At 35.7% G+C, this 20950-nt stretch overlaps 1 protein-coding gene across 23 annotated transcripts; it reads right to left on the reverse strand.

Annotated features, from left to right (window-relative positions):
• Positions 1-1243: 1243 nt before the first annotated feature.
• Positions 1244-7083, reverse strand: LOC140841391 (serine/arginine-rich-splicing factor SR34). 23 transcript variants are annotated; one of them, XR_012120150.1, is made up of 15 exons: positions 6937-7083; positions 6474-6571; positions 5486-5551; positions 5334-5408; positions 5147-5255; positions 5022-5068; positions 4867-4924; positions 4263-4312; positions 4119-4175; positions 3912-4027; positions 3717-3815; positions 2899-3038; positions 1796-2415; positions 1550-1638; positions 1244-1466 (listed from the first exon to the last, which is right to left on the reverse strand). XR_012120150.1 is itself a non-coding variant. In XM_073208763.1 (14 exons), exons 2-14 carry the CDS (start codon positions 6564-6566, stop codon positions 1463-1465), a joined length of 897 nt encoding a protein of 298 aa, XP_073064864.1. In that variant the 5' UTR covers positions 6567-6571; positions 6937-7083; the 3' UTR covers positions 1244-1462. The 23 variants fall into 23 exon arrangements, 7 of the variants coding, with proteins under 7 accessions (XP_073064864.1, XP_073064863.1, XP_073064862.1 ...); XR_012120151.1 differs by having other exon boundaries at positions 1244-1469; XR_012120157.1 differs by having other exon boundaries at positions 1550-1644.
• Between the last annotated feature and the right edge of the window lie 13867 nt (positions 7084-20950).

A 20950-nucleotide genomic window follows, 5' to 3' on the forward strand; every position in this document is an offset into this window, starting at 1 on the left:
TTGATTCAAAGTTTGAAAATTTTAAAGCTTTCGACTCTAATTTTATTCGAATTAAAGTTCGAGTTCGACTAGAAAGATTCAAACATGTTCGAAAACTATTCGAATTATTTCTAAAAAATAAGTACTGGAAATTTATTTGTGTAATATAATTATATTAATAAAATATTAAAGCTCTCGAATTATCAAACAAATAATTTAGATTCGAGTTCGACTTGAAAAAAATTCGAACGTATTCGATTTTGAGTTCGACACAAATTGATAAACTCGAATACTAATCAAATATTTTTCGACTCAACTCGAAAAATTTGTGAAATAGCTCGTTTCGTTTACACTCATAGTCGCAAGTAGAATTCTTGGTTGAAAATGGACCGATCAAGATCATTTCGTTTGGGAGAGACTGGAACAGGTCCCGGATGGATTCTGGGATTTAGTAGACTCACCCCGAACCCATCCCCTCCCGTATATACATATATATATGTGTGTGTTTTTATGTTATTAAAAATATATTTATATTTTCCTTATATAATATGTTGGGTGTCATTCGTAACATCAAACAAGCACATCCATTTAAACAGATTTGAAAGAAAACTCTCGTTTTGTGTGCCTATGGCTATCTTTGTCAATAAACAGCATCCATCCCTTTTGTCGATTTGAGGACTAGTGCCCCTCAACATTTCAACCATGAAAGTACAACGTGTCTACTTCATCATAACATGTCTCTTGATCAGAGGCAACAGTTCTCATACCACTATACTTTGTCCATATATGAAAAGACAATAGACCAATGGAAGACTCGAGCCTCTCCCGTCGACACTATTGACCACAACCAGTGAACTACTAGAACGAGACATTACAGTTAAGTAGGCTAAAATGACTCGGAGCCCGGGGAAGTAGTGCTGCCATATCAGAACCTAGATCATGGGAGAGAAAAACATACTAACTGGATGAAGCTTAACTGATCACGGGAGAATTGAGTTAAAAGTTTGAATTGAGAAAAATATCTCCATTCAAACAGGCACTATCCAATATATTACACTGTTTTTAGTCGAAAATCATTTTTTAAAAATAAAGAAATTAACCAAGACCAGTTTTAAAACCGGCCCCTGATAACCACCTACGTCCAAGAATTCATCACCCCCAAAGAATTTAAAAACAAAAAACTAAGCACTAGCTTAAAATTGCAGTGATGAATACTGTACCAGACCACAAATGTTGAATTCAATCTCAATATCAAGGTGGGATGAAAAAGGGTAAAAGATAGCAGTCTTTAAGTATTGGAGCTTCTCATGGCGTTGTAGAACTACAAAACGAGAAATAAAATAGATAACATTTCTTAACACACCAACATGCTTCAGCTATAATTGCAACAATTTGTCCACAGATTATAACACACAGTTCATCTCAAACCATTAATTAATTGATCAAAATAACGGCATCAATGTTCATCGGATCGGCCAATCTTTCACCTGCTGAAATAAAATAGGAAACGTATTCAATCTAGGTATATTACTATGTCACTGCTATATATGGATAACGAAAAGATGAGAACCTAGAATGACTCCTGCTACGACTCTGGTTGGGGCTCCTGCTTCGGCTTCGGCTTGGAGTGCGTCCTTTTGGACTCTTACTTGCATGTTTCTGGTGCTGAAACTTGTCAGAAACAAACAGGAAAAAGCAAATACAAGAATGCAGTGCAGTGGTAGAAAACTACCAAGCGCTTAATAACATTCCAACTGCAAAGATAACCAAGGAAGACAAACAGACAAACATTAACTGGACTCGAGGATAAACTCACAGATGGTTTTGGAGATCTGGATCTTGATGGAGATCTGCAAAAGTTCCAGAAACAACCCAATTTAATATCCTGATGAGCCTCTTAACAAGTTCGATCCAAGTTCCTTGATGCCATTTCCAAGTCACAGTGACCATGACCAAAACAGACGAGGAAGCTCAAAAATACTTAAGCAAACAGTGAGAAAAAAACTTGACGGAACAGAAGAAACAAAACCCACCTAAGCAACCTACCTAATGAAAATGAAATGAGACCTTGACACAAAGCCAACAAAAGCTCTTTGAAGACTAATACAAAAGGTATCAAAGGAATGAATAAACAAGAATGCTTTGGTAGCTTAGCAGCTTTGGAGCCGGTTTAAACATTTCCACTGCATAAAGGTGATCCCTTAATCAAATGGCAATTAGTTCATTGTCCGGCTTCATAATTGTAATCCATAGTCTTCATTGTTTCCAATCTACGGACATTGTGATGCTCATTAGATTAGAGTCATCATGAAGGTTTCTTAAGTTACCATCTATGTAACAGCATACCTCCACAAAGAAAAGAATTGCAGCCAACTGAATCAATATCACCCAACCAGATCCTAATATGCAATCCCCACATAGCGCAAATATCCATATCTAAAAAAAAAAGAGGCAATCTCATGTTCACAAAGAAAGAATTAGAAACATATTGTCTGAGAGTGGGCACATTTCTTAACAACACTCAGACAAAAAACCAAGAAGGGCAAGGTATATTATTCTTTTCAGGGTAGGGTGGCATGGGGGTTGGAAGAAGACACTTTTTACCATGTCCGGTGAGGACCACAAATAACCTGAATGACTCGCACTCACTCAATTTACATAGGTTCATCTATTTTGAATTGGCATTGTCTAAATTAATCCCATGTTAGTTAATCCCAGGATCCAGCTTGAAGCTAGTAATTGACATGTCCCAAAAAAGAATATTATTGACATTGGATCCAGCATGAAGGTCCTTGGAAATCACTGAAAAATATTGATGCAACTAAAAAAAAGTGGAATGTTTCATAAATATAATGATTTCATGTTATGCGTCACTCTGTTATTGACTGCAGACGCCTCCTAAAAATATATCGATCTTACCTCTTACTAAATCACAGTTGTGCCCCACCCCCTGAAGAGGCTGCTCCCATGAGCATCAAGAGAGTACATGCATGCATCATTAACTCTTGTAAAAACTATCTTGAACCAAGTGCAGGAACATCCAAAATTGATTGGTGGGACTGTAGTAATAAATTTGCAAAAAACGTTTCACCGCAATATTTTTTTTCTTATTATTAAAACAGGAATCAATAACACTTCCCAAACTGCCAATCCTTAAAAGAAGCATCCTCAATTACTAATATGGGCTTCGGGCATTTGTCTAGTCTGTTAACGGTTAACACCACATTCAAAAACTTCTTTCTAAAACTTACTTGCAAATGAAGCAGTTAAAATGTAAGCTCAAAATAATATCTCATTGAAGCAACTGAAATGAGAAAGCATCCATAGAAACCCATACATAACAAGACGCCAATCTGAAACTTCCACTTTATAAGAACAGGAAACAGGTTTAGAACAAAATTTGAATCAAACAAAGATACATCTCAATTACATTTATTTAGGTCCATTCACCATCAGGAAATTCCTTACCAGGCCAACAACAATAAGATTCCAACTCTCTCAATTACCAACCAAAGTCACAACATATATATACCAAGACAACCTCTTCCAACAAAAGAAAATTTCCTAGGTTTGAGATTTACAAGGATGAAAATATACAAAATGTATCGTACAGAACATTTGGTAGGGAGTTGAGAAATCAGACAATGCGGCAAGTGAATTGACATCCAACCAAACGAGGCCCGTTAAAATATTATTCAATTAAACCATAAAAAAATAATCACCAGAAAAAGGTTTACCTTGACACAGAGTTTGCTTTCGACCCAGAACGAGATCGAGATGAGACAGACTTTGAACGGCTTCTTGAGCGGTGTGATGCTTTTCTTTTTGGTGACTTGCTGTATTGGGAAACAATGAGAAGATAAATGTATCATAAATGTTGAAGCCACCAGACCAACAAGCAAAAAAGAAATCACATGACAACAAAATTTGACCTTTTACTCCTGCTGTTGCTCAGACTAGCACTCCGGCCGCGACCGTTGCTCTTTCCTTTCGAGTAAGAAGGGCTGCGGCTGCGGCTTCTGGAACGAGTTGAATCATATTCCTTTACCTTCTCACATGAATAAAGGATATTGTGAAACTTCTTGTCATCATAGTACATAAAGAAACGACACCAACATTACACTAATACATCATCATACATGAATTCTAGCCCTAGAAAAGGCATTCCGAAATTCAGTGTCATCGAGTTTCTTGATCTGCACAAGCGAAAATAAATATGTGACAGGACTTTACAAATGGATTTCTGTAGATTCAACAGCAAAAATCACAGAATTTTGTCTTACGGCATATTTCATGTCATCGTAATTTGTGTAGTCTGCTATCCCCGTTTTTCCTGCAGGACAAAGTAAAGAGAGCTTTAAGAATACTCCAAAAATAACAATTCCGGATTAAAGGAACCCGTACGGGTTATCAGAAAAAGTAGGAATTAGGAAACAAATGCTCGCAGCAAAAAAATGTAATGACTAGTATAATAGCCCTAAACAGATAACAGAGCAAAAAAATGTAATGCCCATCAAAGTTGCGGCCTCATAAAAGTCCGAGAGACACCAAAAACACTTAGCAGCCAATAGGTAGAAGCCCATCCAGAAGCCACATGTTTTTCAGGCCATCTGAAAGGCCCTGAACACAAAAGAGAAACCTCAACAAAACTTATTCTTAGGAAGTGCAAAGCTCAGGAAATTTTTTCGTAATTGAAAAGTATAACTCTCTCTAATTTTTTTCAGCCGCTGATCGTCATCCGTATCAAGGATGAACTTCCTCATCATCCCCAAGCCCATGTCCCAACCAAACAGTCCCAGCACCACAGTGCAAGCAACCAAAAAAAAAAATTGCTTACTCGTACTTCCAAACACTTAAAATATGATTATGCAAGATAAAACATCATACCGCTTCCCTCATTGAAAACTTGGGAAAAGCAAACATCACCAGCTCGACGCATGTGATCCTAAACATGAATTGCACAAGACCGCCATGATTCAACAAATTAAAGTTATAAAAATAATTTAGCTGGTCACAGTAAACTAACATAGAGAATAACTTACTTTGAGGTCTTGCCATGATGCAGAATGAGGCAGTCCAGAGATCAAAACTGAACAACAAAGCAGGTGAGAGAATATCAGAAAAATCATAACATTCTGAAACATTCACAAGAGAACAATGCACAAACCTCTGTAGTCAGAGCGCCTGGAAACTCCACCACGAGGACCCCTACTACTGCTATGGCTACTATGACGATCTGTTGATGAGTTCCCGCGGCCACCATGCGCAAGTTCAACCTGTGTAAATATAAATCTCAGGTAACTTGAGCCAATAATAAATGAAAATCAAAATAAGTAAGTCACAACACGACTAACCCGTAGGCGATGTCCATCAAAATCATAGCCATCACGTCCTCGAATGGCATCTTCAGCATCACGAACATCTTCGAACTGTCAATGCATGGTCTAGGTCAGAAAAAGTGTAGGCACTGAATAAATGGCACCAACGGCAGGCAACCTGCACTTACCTCAACAAAGGCATAGCCAGGAGGCCTTGGAGGAACCTTCAATTCGATATGCACAACAGATCCATACTGCGAAAATAATCCCAATCATAAGATTTTAGGCAAACGAAAGTTTAAAAAGTTTTCATGTTTATCTAAGATATCATAAAAAGGAGAATATAAATCGTAAGTCTGATTTATTTATCGTCAAAAAAAGAAAACTATGAACATTTCAGCTTTAGCTAATCGCGAGTCCCTTTCTCCCAGTGAGTCCTTTACCAAGGAGGACAAAGAAAGGGTAGCAGAACCTTGAATTTTAAGTAAGTCCGACTACAATAATATTCAAGAAATGATTCTGCAAATGCAGAAGTTATGTTAGGTTATCTGAACAATGTAAATAATTCACAGGAGCCAGGAGGTACAAATTCGCTTGAGTGAGTTGGGTCGCATGAATGCAAATCCAAGTATATTCGACAACTCCGGTAGTGAAATTCGATAAACCATGTTTTTGGAAAGAATTCAGGCTCACAAACACAGGTTCTATAAAATACATCCAACTTATTCGACATCTCTATCAAATCACTTCAGCTCTTTATCAGCATCTTTGTCTTTTTCTAGATTTGTTAATTGAAAAAACATTTATTTCCTCAGATATGAGTGTTTCATACTTTTTCTGAATAATTATGGATTATATTCGCACCACTTGTCAGAAAAGTACATAAAGATTCTGGCCATCTTACACATTGTGGGTGCAATCATGCAACAAATAGAAGGCTATTTGAAACAGCTCATCTTCATATACAAAGGAAAAAAAAAGGAGGTTGCCTGTAATTACTAAATATCCAGGCAAAACCCGAAGCTAGTGTACAGACTTTATACACGTCATAACGTAGAAGGTCATGGAATCCCAGTTTGAAAGAGAGTTTACAAGAAACAAAGTCACGTAACTGATTCAAAATGTAAAATTTTAAACATAAGAAAGGCTTCCACGAAATATCAATATCATAACTACCTTGTGAAATAAATCTTCCACTTCTCGCTCGCGGATGTCACCAGGAAGGTTACCAACATAGAGAGTTCGATCACTTCTACCGGAGCGACTCATTCTTCCTATTGAAATTTAAGCAAACGGTTCACAAATCAAACGGGTTACATATATAGAAATTATTACAGTATACAAACACCAAAATGGTACAGGAGTACATATATGTGCACCATAAAAGAAACAGGAGAGACTTAACATTCTTAAAAAACAAAGAACAAAAGTAGGGGACTATAAAAATAGATAAAATGATCTTAAAATTGAATTAAAGTAAATGAATCAGCTTAACCCCAAAAAAATCGTCAATAAAATGAAAGAAAAACGATTTCCATCTCTAGATTATTTACAAATCTACAAGCGCAAACTTGCATAAACAGCGGGTCAAACTCAAACTAAATAATCTACATTCGGCTGGAATGGAGAATTTGCTTACCGGCAGCAGGAGACGACGGAACCGAGAGTCAAGCGTATAGATTTCGAAGAGATTTCCAGGGTTGCGAGGGCAGTACAGGAAAAATAGGAATTATGCTTCGTTATCTCAATTTTACTTTCTTGGTTACAAATAACATTTCCAATAAAAATCAATTTTTAAAATATATATATTTGTATGTATTACTAAATATATTTTAATCTAATACTTCCGTGTAGGGGTGAGTATTCGGTTAATTCGGTTACTGACCGAATCGAATTAGCCATAACCGAACCGAACCGAAATATTTAGCCATAACCGAACCGACCGAATTAATTTTCATAACCGATGAAAACCGAACCGAATTAAAATCGGTTAATTCGGTCGGTGACCGAATTAACCGATTAGTTTAAAAAAAAATTGTGATTTAACTTTAATTATATATGTAAATTTTTTTTTAACACTACACTTTACACAAATACATAAAAACATAAAATCACAAACATCACAAATGTATAAGTTTTATTTGAACACAATTAATACATACTATATCGATTTTAAAATTAAAAATTAAAATATTTATAAAAATTGAAAAATAAAAAAATTATTAAATAATAATATTTATTATATCGGTTAATTCGGTTAATCGATTTCAAAATTTTGAAAACCGTAACCGAACCAAATTAACCGATATAACCGAATTTTTTTAATTTGAAAACCGAATTTCCGAAATAACCGAACCGAATTTCCGAATTAGCTCGGTTCGGTCGGTTAATTCGGTTTAACCGAAATCTTGCTCATCCCTACTTCCGTGCATACCATCTTGGAATCGGATCTGGAATCGGCTGTCTGTCCGATTCCTTATTAGACAAAAAACGTAAAATTGGATCCTTATCAGATTCAAAAAAATAAAATTTAAAAAAAAAAAGAGGGGTCTAAGCTATCCTTTTTCCTAGATGTTGGTCCTCGAAGCCGGTCGCTTCACCCTCGAACTAAATAGGTAATACCGAACCGAGCGTTCGACTAGAATTGGTTCCAAGCGAAAACCTTGGAATTTGAATCGATTTGGAATCGGTTTTGGATCAGTTCAATCCGATTCCTAAACCGTCCGCAATTGAACCCCTTAACATCATGTTTGTGCTAAAATTTAATTTAGCCCAATAGATTTGGTCCAATTCCATAAATTGAGCTCGATTAATTAACTATTTGAAAGTTGGTTATTGAAATTTGAATTGGATATCATTCAAGGAGCGGGAGAAGTTAGCGACATGTTCGAGAATAGTGGAGGAGTGGAAACTGGTTGTAAGATAGAACAAAAGAAAACACAAGCAGAAAAAAAAAAAAAAAAACACAACAAATCACATAACAACGTGTCGGTAGCAAAACTACAAATTAGTCAATCTAGTTCAAGAATTTTCTCATATTTCTAGTTTAGTTTCCAGTATGTTCTTATCAACTTTTTTTAGTTTTTATGTTTATTTTGATTCCTCTTGGTTTTTTTAAAATAGATAAATCATGTCTAGGAATTTTTCATCATATTTCACCTTTAAATTTCAGCATCTTTTCATTTCAAATCCTTGTTTTGGTGTATATTAGCTTAGGAGATTAGAATCAATAATCAAATTAGGAATACATTGTTGTTTGATTATTATAAGTAGGATTGTTTTTGTTTTTCTCTCAAATCAGTGTTTTTAGTGCCAGCATTCTCGCATTCCAAGAAAATTATGCAAATAAAATAGGCATGCCCGGTTGGATTAGAAATATGCCTCCAGATATGTGAAAATTCTGAAAAAAAAGGGAACCAAAGTTCCAACAAACTTGGAAGAAGACATGATTGTAGAAACTGTACAAGAGTTTTGTTCAAAAGATTAAAGACCAACATCATGGTACTGGTGCACTCAAGGGAATGCAAAAGCCTCACATGAATTCAGGAGGAAGTAATGCAGTTGACATCAAAGCTTATATGGTTCATGGTATTCTAGTCTATGTGAAATTCTAGTCTATGTGAAAGCAGTGGTTAAGCAAATAACGATCAAATCTTTGAAGGCAAGTCAGGGAGAAACTATCCCAACAAGATTGAAAAAGGACCAGAGAGTGGTAAGACAGGTGACACTCACCGCCCAACTTCAACACTCCCCGATCATGAAGACATATACACGCTACCTTGATGAAACTTAAAATTAATAATTTATTAAATGTTAAAACATGTATTTTAAAATTTAAGTTTCACTAAAATTATAAAATTATTTTATTTTAGTATTTTTTGTTTATATTTAAATGTTTTGCTAAATATGTTTTATTTTTAGATTTTCTACGTGTTGGTAAAATAATGATAACTCAAGCTAAAAAATTCAAATGGAGGTGATTCAAACATGTTTGAATCCTAGAGAAATTATCTACAACTTTGCAGAAGACATGAATGCTTAAAAAGTTAATTAAGATGATCAAATTGTGCAAATATCAAAAGGAGGACATATTTATTTTTACTATGACCAGCTTATAGTAAAAAAAAAATCATAAATAATTCAATATTTAACCAAATGAGATTAACCAAATGGCCAAATTCATCTACAGACAATGCCCTACATGTTTGATGTTTTGAGCAAAGTCAGTTCGGAGATTACAGTCATGGAACATAACTTTGAAAGAAGGGTCATGGAATTGAAGTTTGAGGAGAAAAAAACTACTATTATAACTATATGACATTAATAAAAATTTGACAATCTCTCATTTGGCCTATAAATAGAGACATTGTGCTAGCTTGAGAATCATTCTATCTCATTGTAAAATATAGTGTGTGTGTGTGTGTGTGTGTGTATAAAAGTTATATATATATAGTTATATTATATATTTCATTTAGACAATAGCATGACTCTGCCGGTTGTTCAAAATGCAATATTATGATTTAATACTAATATCTAACAATCTAAAATTTACTTTATCGCAACTAACTTTTATTTTTTGCATCTAACTTTTACTTTACTGCAACTAACTTTTACTTTCTTGCAACTAACTTATTAAATCATATATTTTATTTAGGCAATAATTTAGCTCTACCGGTTGTTCTAAATGAAATATAATGATTTAATTTAACATTTACTTTATGCAATTACATATTTATATAGTTATATATATAATCATAGGTACCATATATAAAATATCGGTTAATTGAAAGAAGACTTATCGGATTTAAATGTATAAAGAACTGAAGTTCTTATAATATAAATAAGTCTTAAAACGGATGACTTGAAGCTTAGTAAATAGATTGGAAATCAGAACCGAATACCTTGCTAAACTGAAATGAAAAGACCTATATCAACTGACGTGTTCCAGACTGAGAAGACACCAGTTAGAACTGATATTGTCCAGCTGAACTGATCAGTCGATCAGTTAGACTCCTGATCAGTTAGCCACGTTATCAGTTGTATCAGCTGAAAAACTGACAGTCTGTACAAAAGAAAAATAGATAAAATAGTAGAGTCTGATACATCGTACCACTGTTAGATAAAGTCATCTACATGGACTAAACAATGACTCAACGGATATTAGTTATTCAATACATTCAATGTGACCGTTGGAATCGAAAACTATATATAGCTGATCGATTCGGTTGAAGAAGGTTGGTGAAAAACATTGAACGAACTATCTACAATCATAAATCATTTCCGATACATTCTGAAGTATTATCCAGTTTATAAATAGCACGCTTTAGCTCTCATTTTATTGTATTTATTTGTAGCATTCAGGCTACTCTTTAGAGCTATCCAGTTATCTACTATAAAGCGTTTAAAAACTAAGAGTTTCAGTTTGGCAGTGTATAAGTCCAAATGAAGTGGATTACTACAATCTATTATAATACATCAACTTTTTTAGTGAAAAACCTATCTTTGAGATAGAAGGGGTGCCGTAGGAACATTTGAAGTCTCTGAACATCCATAAAAACCTGTGTTTTATATTTTATAGTTTATTGTGTTTTCAAAGCACCCAGCCTAAGTATTCAATCTATATTCCAGTCTAATTCTGCCGCTATCATTAATTGACTGATTTATATTGACAAGCAAGATTTCAGGATCAGTTCAATCAAAGAACTGATTAATATCCAAAAAGATTTCAAAAAGTCAGAGTATTTATTCAACCCCCCTTTTAAATACTCAAACTGTATTAACCGATCCTAACAATCAATCACATGTGCAAAAGAACATAAATTAAAATACAGATCAACTCATTAACCATGTGCATGTAGTGAATAATCCTGGATACCAACCTTGAGAGTTTGAAAATGGGGTCATGTATGGCTACCAGGGAGTAAATTCTGGTGCAAAAGCTCGGGGAACAAGAAACCGAGGATGAGTTGAAAGGCATAAACTACCGTGCATTTAACCACACTGCTAAGAATTGTTGGCCTTTTTGAGAATATTTTCAGGCGGAAAAGAAAATAAAGAAGTATCGGATCCCAAATGCCAAATGTTTGAAGTCACTAGGAGAAATAATGATGAAATTTTGAGATTTGTTCAGCATAAGTATTCCAGAAATACTGATGAGTCCACGCTTTTTGGGCCGAAGAACCGATATTTCTCGAGAAATCCAATTGACAAAAACCAGTGGTTTCAAGAAAAGTCGTCTCATCAAAGATCTAGGGACTACCAGGATAATAAAAATCCATCTTATTTCAAGTCAAGAAGAGCAAAACTTGGGAGAAATCTTCTGAACAAATGAGCAAAGTTCGGTCCAAGAAGGTTGATAATGACCAAGTAACGAGATTTCAATTTGTGCTTCCTGCTAGATGGAATTTAGGTTAAGCTTGGAGAGTGACCCAACACAAAAAGTTTCCTAGACCACTCACTAAGACAAAAAAAATGGTTATTAAAGGAACAAGTTACTTCTAGGAGGGAAGAGCTTGGCAAGATGAAAATCAATTCTAGATTTAATAGATCAGCTATTGATGATAAAGCTAGTTATCAAGATAATGAATCAATTAGAGAAAATATGTGGAAGAATGCAAAACACTTGACATTTGTGTGAAAAAAATTTATATTTGAGTGGATTATGATATATGTATGGTGATATATGAAAGAAGAGCCTAGGAAGTCAGTAAATAAGGAATCAATGGAGAAAAAAAACAATAACAGTAAACTCCCAGAAGAAGGCTCGGGGATGATCATCAAAGAGAATGGGGAGCTGGTAATTCCAAAGAATGAAATAAAAAATTGAAGGGTTCATAAAGAAAAGATTTTTATGAAAGAAAGTTATGATCATATTGATAGTGAGAAGAAAATGAGTACGAATCATAACACATTTATTCAAGGGATTTAGTTCAGAGACATGGGGGATTGGTTGTAGTTGCAATAGCCATGAAAAGAACATATTTGCATACATTATTGCCCGATTCAGAAACCGATAGCTCAAATAGCTCTAGCGATGAAGATGAGGTGAAATGCCTTATGTCTGATGATACAGAGCCAGAATCTAGCAGCGATTAGGTATTTGACTTTAGCTCTACTGATTTTACACGAGAAGAACTCAGAAATATTGAAGTACTTCTTCACCGAGAAAGAGTTGAATATGAGGCAGCGAAGATGGTTAGAGCTGGTGAAGGATTACCACTGCGATATTAGCTACCATCCGGGTAAGGCTAATGTGGTTGCAGACGCTTTTAGTATAAAGACAATTGTTATCGCTCAATTGACAGTTCAGAAACCATTGCAAGTAGAGATTCAGTGATTCAAGCTGGCAGTGTATACTAGGAGCGAGACCCTAATCTTTCTACTATGACCGTTCAGTCGAGCCTGAGGGATAAAATCCATGAAGGTCAGTCTTTTGATGAGCAATTACAAAAATGGAGACTGAGAGATGAATGTAAAGGTCGGAAGTTATATTCGGAGGAGGATGACATAGTTAGATATCGAGATCGACTTTGGGTTCTTAGTAGTGATTCACTGAGAGAAGTTGTTATGAAAGATGCCCATAATACTCCGTACTCCATTCATCCTGGAAGTACGAATATGTATAAGGATTTTCAGATATTGTATTGGTGGCCTGACATGAAACGAGACATCTTGCGTTTTGTGTCCGAGTTTTTGACATGTCAGCAAGTTAAGACAGAACACCAGAGGCCAGCAAGGAAGCTTAAGTCACTTCCTATTCCTGAGTGGAAATGAGAAAATATCATTATGGATTTTGTAGTGGCATTGCCAAGGACTATCAGGGGATTCAATGCCATTTGGGTGAGATAATCGATCATCTTATGAAATCAGCGCACTTTCTACCTATTAAGACGACATTCACCATGACACAGTATATAGAGCTGTACATCCGACAGATTGTCCGATTGCACTGAATTCCAATATCTATTGTTTCGGATAGAGATCTGAGATTCACATCGTCCTTCTGGAAGAGTCTGCATTCAGCTATGGAAACAGAGTTGTTGTTCAGTACAACGTTTCTTCCTCAGACCGTTGGTCAGTCTGAAAGAGAGATTTATATTCTGGAGGATCTAGTCCAAGCTTGTGTGATCGATGTCTAGGGCAGTTGGGAACCGAAGTTACCTCTAATAGAGTTCACCTATAACAATAAATACCGATCGTCTATAAGTATGGCTCCTTACGAGGCACTATATGGGAGGAATGAATATCACCGATGCATTGGGACGAGGTTGGTGAAAGAGGAGAGTTAGGCCAGGACTTGATCAAGCAGACAATAGAGCTAGTAGTCAAAATCCGAGATTGGATGAAGACTGCTCAGAGCCGCCGGAAAATCTATGCTGATAAATGGTGTGCTGTCGTTGATCCACCAAACTTAAATTCATACTCTATAAGTAAAATTAGTGTAATGGTGAGTACGGTCAAATCCACAAAGAATGGAAGATGATTTCTTTCGAGGAAAAATAAATAACAAGGGGGTTTTGTTGGATAAGAACAAAATAAAATATTAAAACTAAAATTAGAAAGCAATAAAAAATAATAAATTTAAACAAGAATTAAATTACCAAACTCTGATTCAAGGGAATTTGCACTATTCAATTGTGTCACTGTCCATCGGCTAACACATTATTTATTCATGCAGTTACAAGTAATTAACCTTAGAATTATAGGGATAGACACTAAAATCTTTGTGTTTTCCTAATTTAATTGACCAAGCCTAACATCTAGTCAAAACTTATCGATTACTAACTGGACACGATAGCGTTCCAAATTAATTAAAAATAAAATTTTCGTTTGTGAAAAGAGTTAATCATAAAATCTAACAACCGAGATAGCTGCAATTGATAGATCGAGTTTTGTTGATTTATTTATATTCAATATGCTATGATAACACAACACACCTAATCTATCATTACTCATGTACCAACCGTTCAGTGACAATTACGGATCACTGAATTCATGGATAGCAGTTGAAAATTATATATCGAATTAAATTGTCAGATTAACCGAGATACAACTTTCATATAATTAAATATAAATCAACAAAACACAAAAATTTAATTGAAGCACAAAAAATCTCACAGTGATAAATTGAAATAGTAAAATATTTCCTGAATCAGAAATAAAACTTAGACCGTTGGTCAGTCTGAAAGAGAGATTTATATTCTAGAGGATATAGTCCAAGCTTGTGTGATCGATTTCCAGGGCAGTTGGGAACCAAAGTTACCTCTAATAGAGTTCACCTATAACAATAACTACCGATAGTCTATAGATATGGCTCCTTACGAGGCACATTATGGGAGGAAATGAAGATAACCGATACATTGAGACGAGGTTGGTTAAAGAGGAGAGTTAGGCCAGGACTTGATCAAGCAGACAGTAGAGCTATCGGTCAAAATCCGAGATTGGATGAAGACTGCCCAGAGCCGCCAGAAAATCTCTGCTGATAAATGGTGTGCTGTCGTTGAGCCACCAAACTTAAATTCCTACTCTATAAGTAAAATTAGTGTCACAGTGATAAATTGAAATAGTAAAATAGTCCCTGAATCAGAAATAAAACTTAGCTTAAAGGTGTGGAGAGGAGATGAGAAATTCTTTCGTCTTCTTCTTGTTCTTTACATTGAAGAGGTAGAGGAAGAATAGAGAATTCTTCTTTAATTGTGTGCCTCTTCTTTTGTACGTGTAGTGCTGGGTCAAGGAGAAAAGCCCACCAAGATTAGGTAAAACCTAATGTACACAAAATAATATCAAAGATGTGATAAAGTCTTTATGGAATAAAACTTCATCTTATCTTTATTTCTTCCAATAATAAAAATATTTCTCAAATAATTTTTCACAACTCAATACCATAATTATGATTCTAAAATCTAGTATTATCTTTGCAATTTTCGAACTTCAGATTTAGTTGTGCAGGCGGCTGAAGAATAGTCCCAAAGCATGATCACGCCTTGTGGAAAGACCACTTCTGAACTTTTTTGCTTCAAGTCTTCGACTAAGATCATATTGGACAACTTTAATTGTAATATAAAATCACATTTTTTAGCCCAGATTTATCGCAAGAGCAAAAAACTTCCTCCTACAATAAAATCACACAAAAATGTGTCAATTAAGCATATTAGAAGTGGTAACAATAGGAGATACGACAACAAAAATGCAAACTATTATGATCATATCAATAAGAAATGAAGGGAGTTAGAGTTTGTAGTAGGCGACCACATGTTCGTGAAGATAGAACCTATAAAGGGTGTTATGAGATTTGGTAAGAAATGCAAACTCAGTCCGAGGTTCATAGGACCGTTTGGGGTTTTGGAGAGGATTGGAATATTAGCTTATAGAGTGGTGTTGCCACCCATGGTGGCTGAAGTGCATAATGTGTTCCATATCTCGATGTTGCGAAAGTACATGTCGAATCCTTCACATATGCTGAATTATGAACCTCTGTAGTTGACTCTGAATATGTCATACGAGGAAAGGCCTACGCAGATTCTGGATAGGAAAGAAAGAAGGCTATGGAATAAGGTCATTCACATGGTCAAAGTCAGGTGGCTATCTTGACCCTAATCCAGCCCCACCTGTTGTCATGCACACATACAAAACAAGACAACAGCCGAATAACTCCGGTGAGAATAAATCCCAGTATAAAACATGGTAGACATGCATATACACATAGTAATTCATGAAACATGCTGTCATGAATAAAAACAAGAACAATAGTAATAGATTTCATCCTTTATGAACTCTAATCTAACTAAACATGCAACTCAAATCAGATAAACATACATATAACAATTTAAATCATGAAACATGCTGTCATGACTGAAAGCAATAACAATAGGTTCCATAGTCTATGAAACCAATTCTTAAACGCATGCATTTCTAGTCAAATCATGTCTAGACTCGACTCAACTATAACTCTAGGGATCCCGGGGTGAATAAGACGTCAATGGCTGTCACCTACCCTCCCAATCGGGGTGACTGTACGTCTTATTCCTAGACTTCGGTCTGAGCTGTATCGACGGCTGACAAAGGAGTCATAGCTGCTCCTAAGCTGAGATACACCGAACATCTAGATAATTGACAATGACTGTCAAAGACTCTCCTATCTTAGATGCAATGAATATCAATCTGTAAACAAAGCACAATCATATTCATATCTGAATATGGCAGTAATCTCATACACTTGAATACAATTCTAAAATCAAAGCATAAACATCTCAAAGTATAAATAACAGTATAGTATGTGATTTTATTGGGAAACTCAAAATAAGATCTCATTTGAGTTGTGGCTTCCCGAATATCACATGAATTATACCTTTGTCGTCCCTGTCTGACGAAGAAGATGACCTATATCCAAATCTGTCCATATCAAATCTGAAATGACAATATCAATACGTTGTATCAGTGCATAACTCAAGATACACTCTGTTCTGATCAATACTCTACTCAGTACATAATCTGATCAATATCTGAACAAGATACAATCTGATTCATATCAACGAATATCACGATGAAATCTAAATCATAACTGAATCTGATCAATTTAAATCAACTGATGTTTTGACTGCAGAACAATACAACCTGAATAACCCCTTCAGTTCTGTAACATCACAAATATAATAATGGAATTCATAATCTGTGTCAATACAATCATAAATCTGAATACTAACACATTTCTGGTATAGAAATCTCGATCAATATCTTTCAAAAATCATAACAATGTGTATAAACAGATTCCTGTTTCTCAATCTGACTTCGATTCCTATGATGTCTAACATGACAAGAAATCATATAGAATCCTAGTCATTCGGACCCATAGCATAATTCAAAACATGTCTAAACGTAACAAAACTTACGTCCCAGTTAAGCCTGTGTTGATAGAAACAACGTACTGAAGTCGGATTCAAAATCAGACAGGGGCTGGATTTCTCACAAAAGGGCTGTAATGGATTTTTTTTCACTACTTTTCTGAAGCTTTTCTCGCTCTTCGTTATGCTTCTGAGGGATTAGGCTTGTAATGTTGAATATACACCCACGCTGCAGTTTTAACGAACGTGGTACATTTCATTGATTCTTAGGTGGCGCCTCGAGCGTTGAATGTACCGCTCGGGCGCCGAATCATTGGGAGGAGGAAGCTACTTGAGAAACTGAGACTGACATGAGGAGTCTCTACGTGGAGTTATTCGGTGAGTCTTAATTTCGAGGACAAAATTTTATTTAAGGGAGAGAGGAATCGTAAGATCTAAAATGTGATAACGTAATCCAACTACATGCGAATATAAGGAAAATGGAAAATACTTAATTAATTTATTTTAATTGCATTAATTATATGTGATAGACATGTTTACATGCTTAAAATATGGTTTTCTGTTAGAATACATAAAATGTGTTTTAAGGTTTATTCGAAATGCGATCGAGGAACGGAGATCGGGGACTGAAAAGGGAAAATATTTTTATTAAATGATTATTTTTAATTATTTGATATGTGGCATGTCAAATATGAAAATTTCGAAAATAGTGTTTTTTGAGATGTTTATACATGACAAGTCGTATTTTAAACCCGTAATCGATTTTGAAAAAAACAAAGACTTTTTGGAGGCTCGGTTAATATTTTCGAAACTTTCCTAAACGATATATTTTTTCAACATTATAATGGACCTATTATACTAAGATTATTGGGCCAAATTATCTACCCAAGTATTTTATATCTAAGCCCTAAATACTCAAACTCACGCCTCCTACACTATTATAATCCTAGGGTTTTCTCTCCCTAGCCACACACGCACAAACACACACGTCCCTAAGGCGTTCTACATGTGGGTTTTTGAAAGAAAAATGCAGCAAGGCTTCCCCGTCTCTCCGACAATGTCATTTCGCGTCTAGAATTGTTTATTCGTGCGTGAATCACACAAATGCGCCTTGTTCCTTCTTTTCTCATCGTTCAAACCATATTATGTGTTAATATAAATGTTTGCATGAAAAATATGATATCCCTCTTTATATTTTCGTTTTTATGAAATATACATGTCAAAACTTGGATTTTCATGCCTTTTAATTCATGATATTGATGCACAAAAGGCTGCCAGGTTAGGTCTATTATGGGGTCGATTTTCATAGGGTTTAAGGGTCCTTATATGCAAGAATTAGGCCTGGTATGGCTCAAGGAAGGAGGGAACGCACGGTTGGGTTCTTGAGGTATAGGGCACACAATCTTGGAAAAAGAAAGGGGAGGAGGCCATGCGGGTGCTGTCTAGGTGAGGGGATGGGCTCGTGAGGATCCTAGCATCGAGTCATGGTGGTCCATGCATGGCTGGAGAGGCTTGGAAGGGAAGGCGCACAGGTAGGGCACCTCTTAGCCGTTTAGAAAGAACCATGCACGTCCTCGTGCATGGCTAGCTATGTCTGGTCCAACAGCGTGTTAAGGTTTCGGTTAGGTCCTAGGATGGCAGGTTAGGGTCTAGTCACGTTGGCTAAGGGCTAGGGTCAAAGAACTTGCACTTGGTGAGGACTAGGGTTATGATGGAAAAAGGACAGAAAATTTCAGAAGCTCCTTAGGCGTCCTTAATGGTTCTAAACTACTTAATTTGGGTTGAAAAAGGGTTGGTTAAGTGTTAATAGGCTATGGTGAAGTTTAGTTAAGTTTCGGGTTAAAATTAGGACTTCGGTTCAAGTTTTAAAACGAATTACGAATTTAGTCAAGGGGCTTAAGTTTACGTCTAAGAAATTTTTATGAGAGTGTTTTAAGGTGTTATAGTAAGTTTGGATGGATTCGGGTCAAAGTTTTAAGATCCAGGGGTAAAATGGAAAAACTAAGGTTTCAGGGAAAAGCAATCATTTTACACCTGAAAAATGTTAGGAGTTCTGGTAGTGTCCTGAATACTGTAATGAATGTTTGAATGCTTATTTTTAAAGGTTATTAAATTTTATGATGAAAAATGATAAATGCTAAAAGACGTATTGCATGCTTGGTTTAAAAGGAAAATGATATTTATGCATGTATTTTATAAAGTAATGCCGAAAAAGTTTTGAATGAAGTGACGACAAGGAAACCGGGATTCATGAGAGACTAAGCCCTAGTGGAACCCGTTTACGGGACTAAGCCCCGTGGGAATCCAATACCGAATTTCCATATGCCAAGACCCAGTAACGGAAAAGTGGTTGCCGGTGTCCCCGCCACCTGATACCAAAGTTACGGCTGAGATTGATCAGTCGATCGAAAGATGAAAAGTTGGTCACAATTAACAAACGGATTTCACCCAAAGGAAATCTATTGTTTATGTTTATGATGAAAGGAAAAGTATATAATGAAAGAAAAGGTTTAAGTTTATGCATATCATGAAAAAACTATTTTAGTAAAAATATTTTCACAGTTGCATGTGGATTTATACATATTACTTGTTACTATGGTTAAGGCTTGCTTAGTCAATAGACTCGCTAGATGTGAATGATGTAGGTGAGGATTTTACGTTGATACATGAGGGTTGGATGTGTAACGCCCAGACATTCGCATGTTTGTGATGTAAGGTAATGATTATGATTAAGTATATTCATTATTCCTTTTATGGTTTATTATGATGATCGTTTGGGATATGTGAAATAATGGTTATGGTTTATGGCTTCAAGATATAATATGAATGGTATTGAATGATATAGTGAAACCGAGAATGGATGGGTAAGCTAGAAAGTTGATCTTGAGTCAAATAGGAAATGGAAGTGCTAAAACGGTATGAAAATGTAGCAGTAGTTGTGCTTTTTAGCATAATGTTTTGTATTATGATCCAAATGATGTGAAGACACTTCTATTAGAAAGATAAGATATAAGGCTATAACTTTCACTGTTTTGAGTTTTGTTCAAATCATTGTGGAAGACAGCCAAAAGCGCCTCGAAGTGTGTCGTGTGTTTCATTGTTCCTGTAGTGACACATGTTGGGAGATTGAGCATAACTTTTTACTCAGACCTTCAAATGACATGAGGCCAATTGGAGATGCAAGCCAAGACATAGAGCTATAATTTTCATGTTTACCACTTTTCCTAATTCTGAAGGGAATAGGCATTTCGGAAGCAATCTTTGACGTGGCTGTGCGCATAGCGCGCCCGAGCGGAAAAAGATGTCCGCCCGGGCGAGCCTAGTTCGAAATTTTTGTTCTGGCTGAGAGGTCTGAGCTATGGCGGTAAAAGACGTCCGCTCGGGCCCCCAGTAAAGTTTAAAAACGTGTTTTGGCTATTTTAAGGCATATAATCGATCGAAACTTCATTTTTCTTCATTTTCCTTCTCTTCCTTTCTCTTCTCCATCGATTCAAAGCTAGGGTTCTTCATCATCTTCTTCTTCTCTCATTCATTCAAGCAATTAATCTTCAATCCGGAGTTAGAACTTCGTCTTTTTAGTGAAAGGAGCAAAGGTAAGTGGTTTCTCTTCTTGTTCTTGAGTTATCGTAGATGGTGAAGTTGGGGGACGATAGTTGTGATTGATGTATTGGATTAAATGGTCATTTAAGATTATTATTTGGGTTTATTGTTGTAGGATCATCGTCAAGGTTTAGGAAACCAATTTCTCCAAGTTTTGTAAGTGGAATCATTTCTTCAATGCATCACATGATCCTATATGTATGTTTTTTTGAT

Source organism: Primulina eburnea, chromosome 9 (assembly GCF_022965805.1).
Source record: "Primulina eburnea isolate SZY01 chromosome 9, ASM2296580v1, whole genome shotgun sequence".
NCBI classification, from domain to species: domain Eukaryota; kingdom Viridiplantae; phylum Streptophyta; class Magnoliopsida; order Lamiales; family Gesneriaceae; genus Primulina; species Primulina eburnea.

Bases quoted from the DNA above. Each gene is read 5' to 3' on its own strand.
- LOC140841391 (XM_073208758.1), bottom strand. From the start codon at position 6,566: ATGAGTCGCTCCGGTAGAAGTGATCGAACTCTCTATGTTGGTAACCTT. The intron at 5,552-6,473 runs GTAGTTATGATA...TTATTTTCGCAG, and splicing joins TGGAAGATTTATTTCACAAG to TATGGATCTGTTGTGCATAT. The intron at 5,256-5,333 runs GTTAGTCGTGTT...ATATTTACACAG, and splicing joins TTGATGGACATCGCCTACGG to GTTGAACTTGCGCATGGTGG.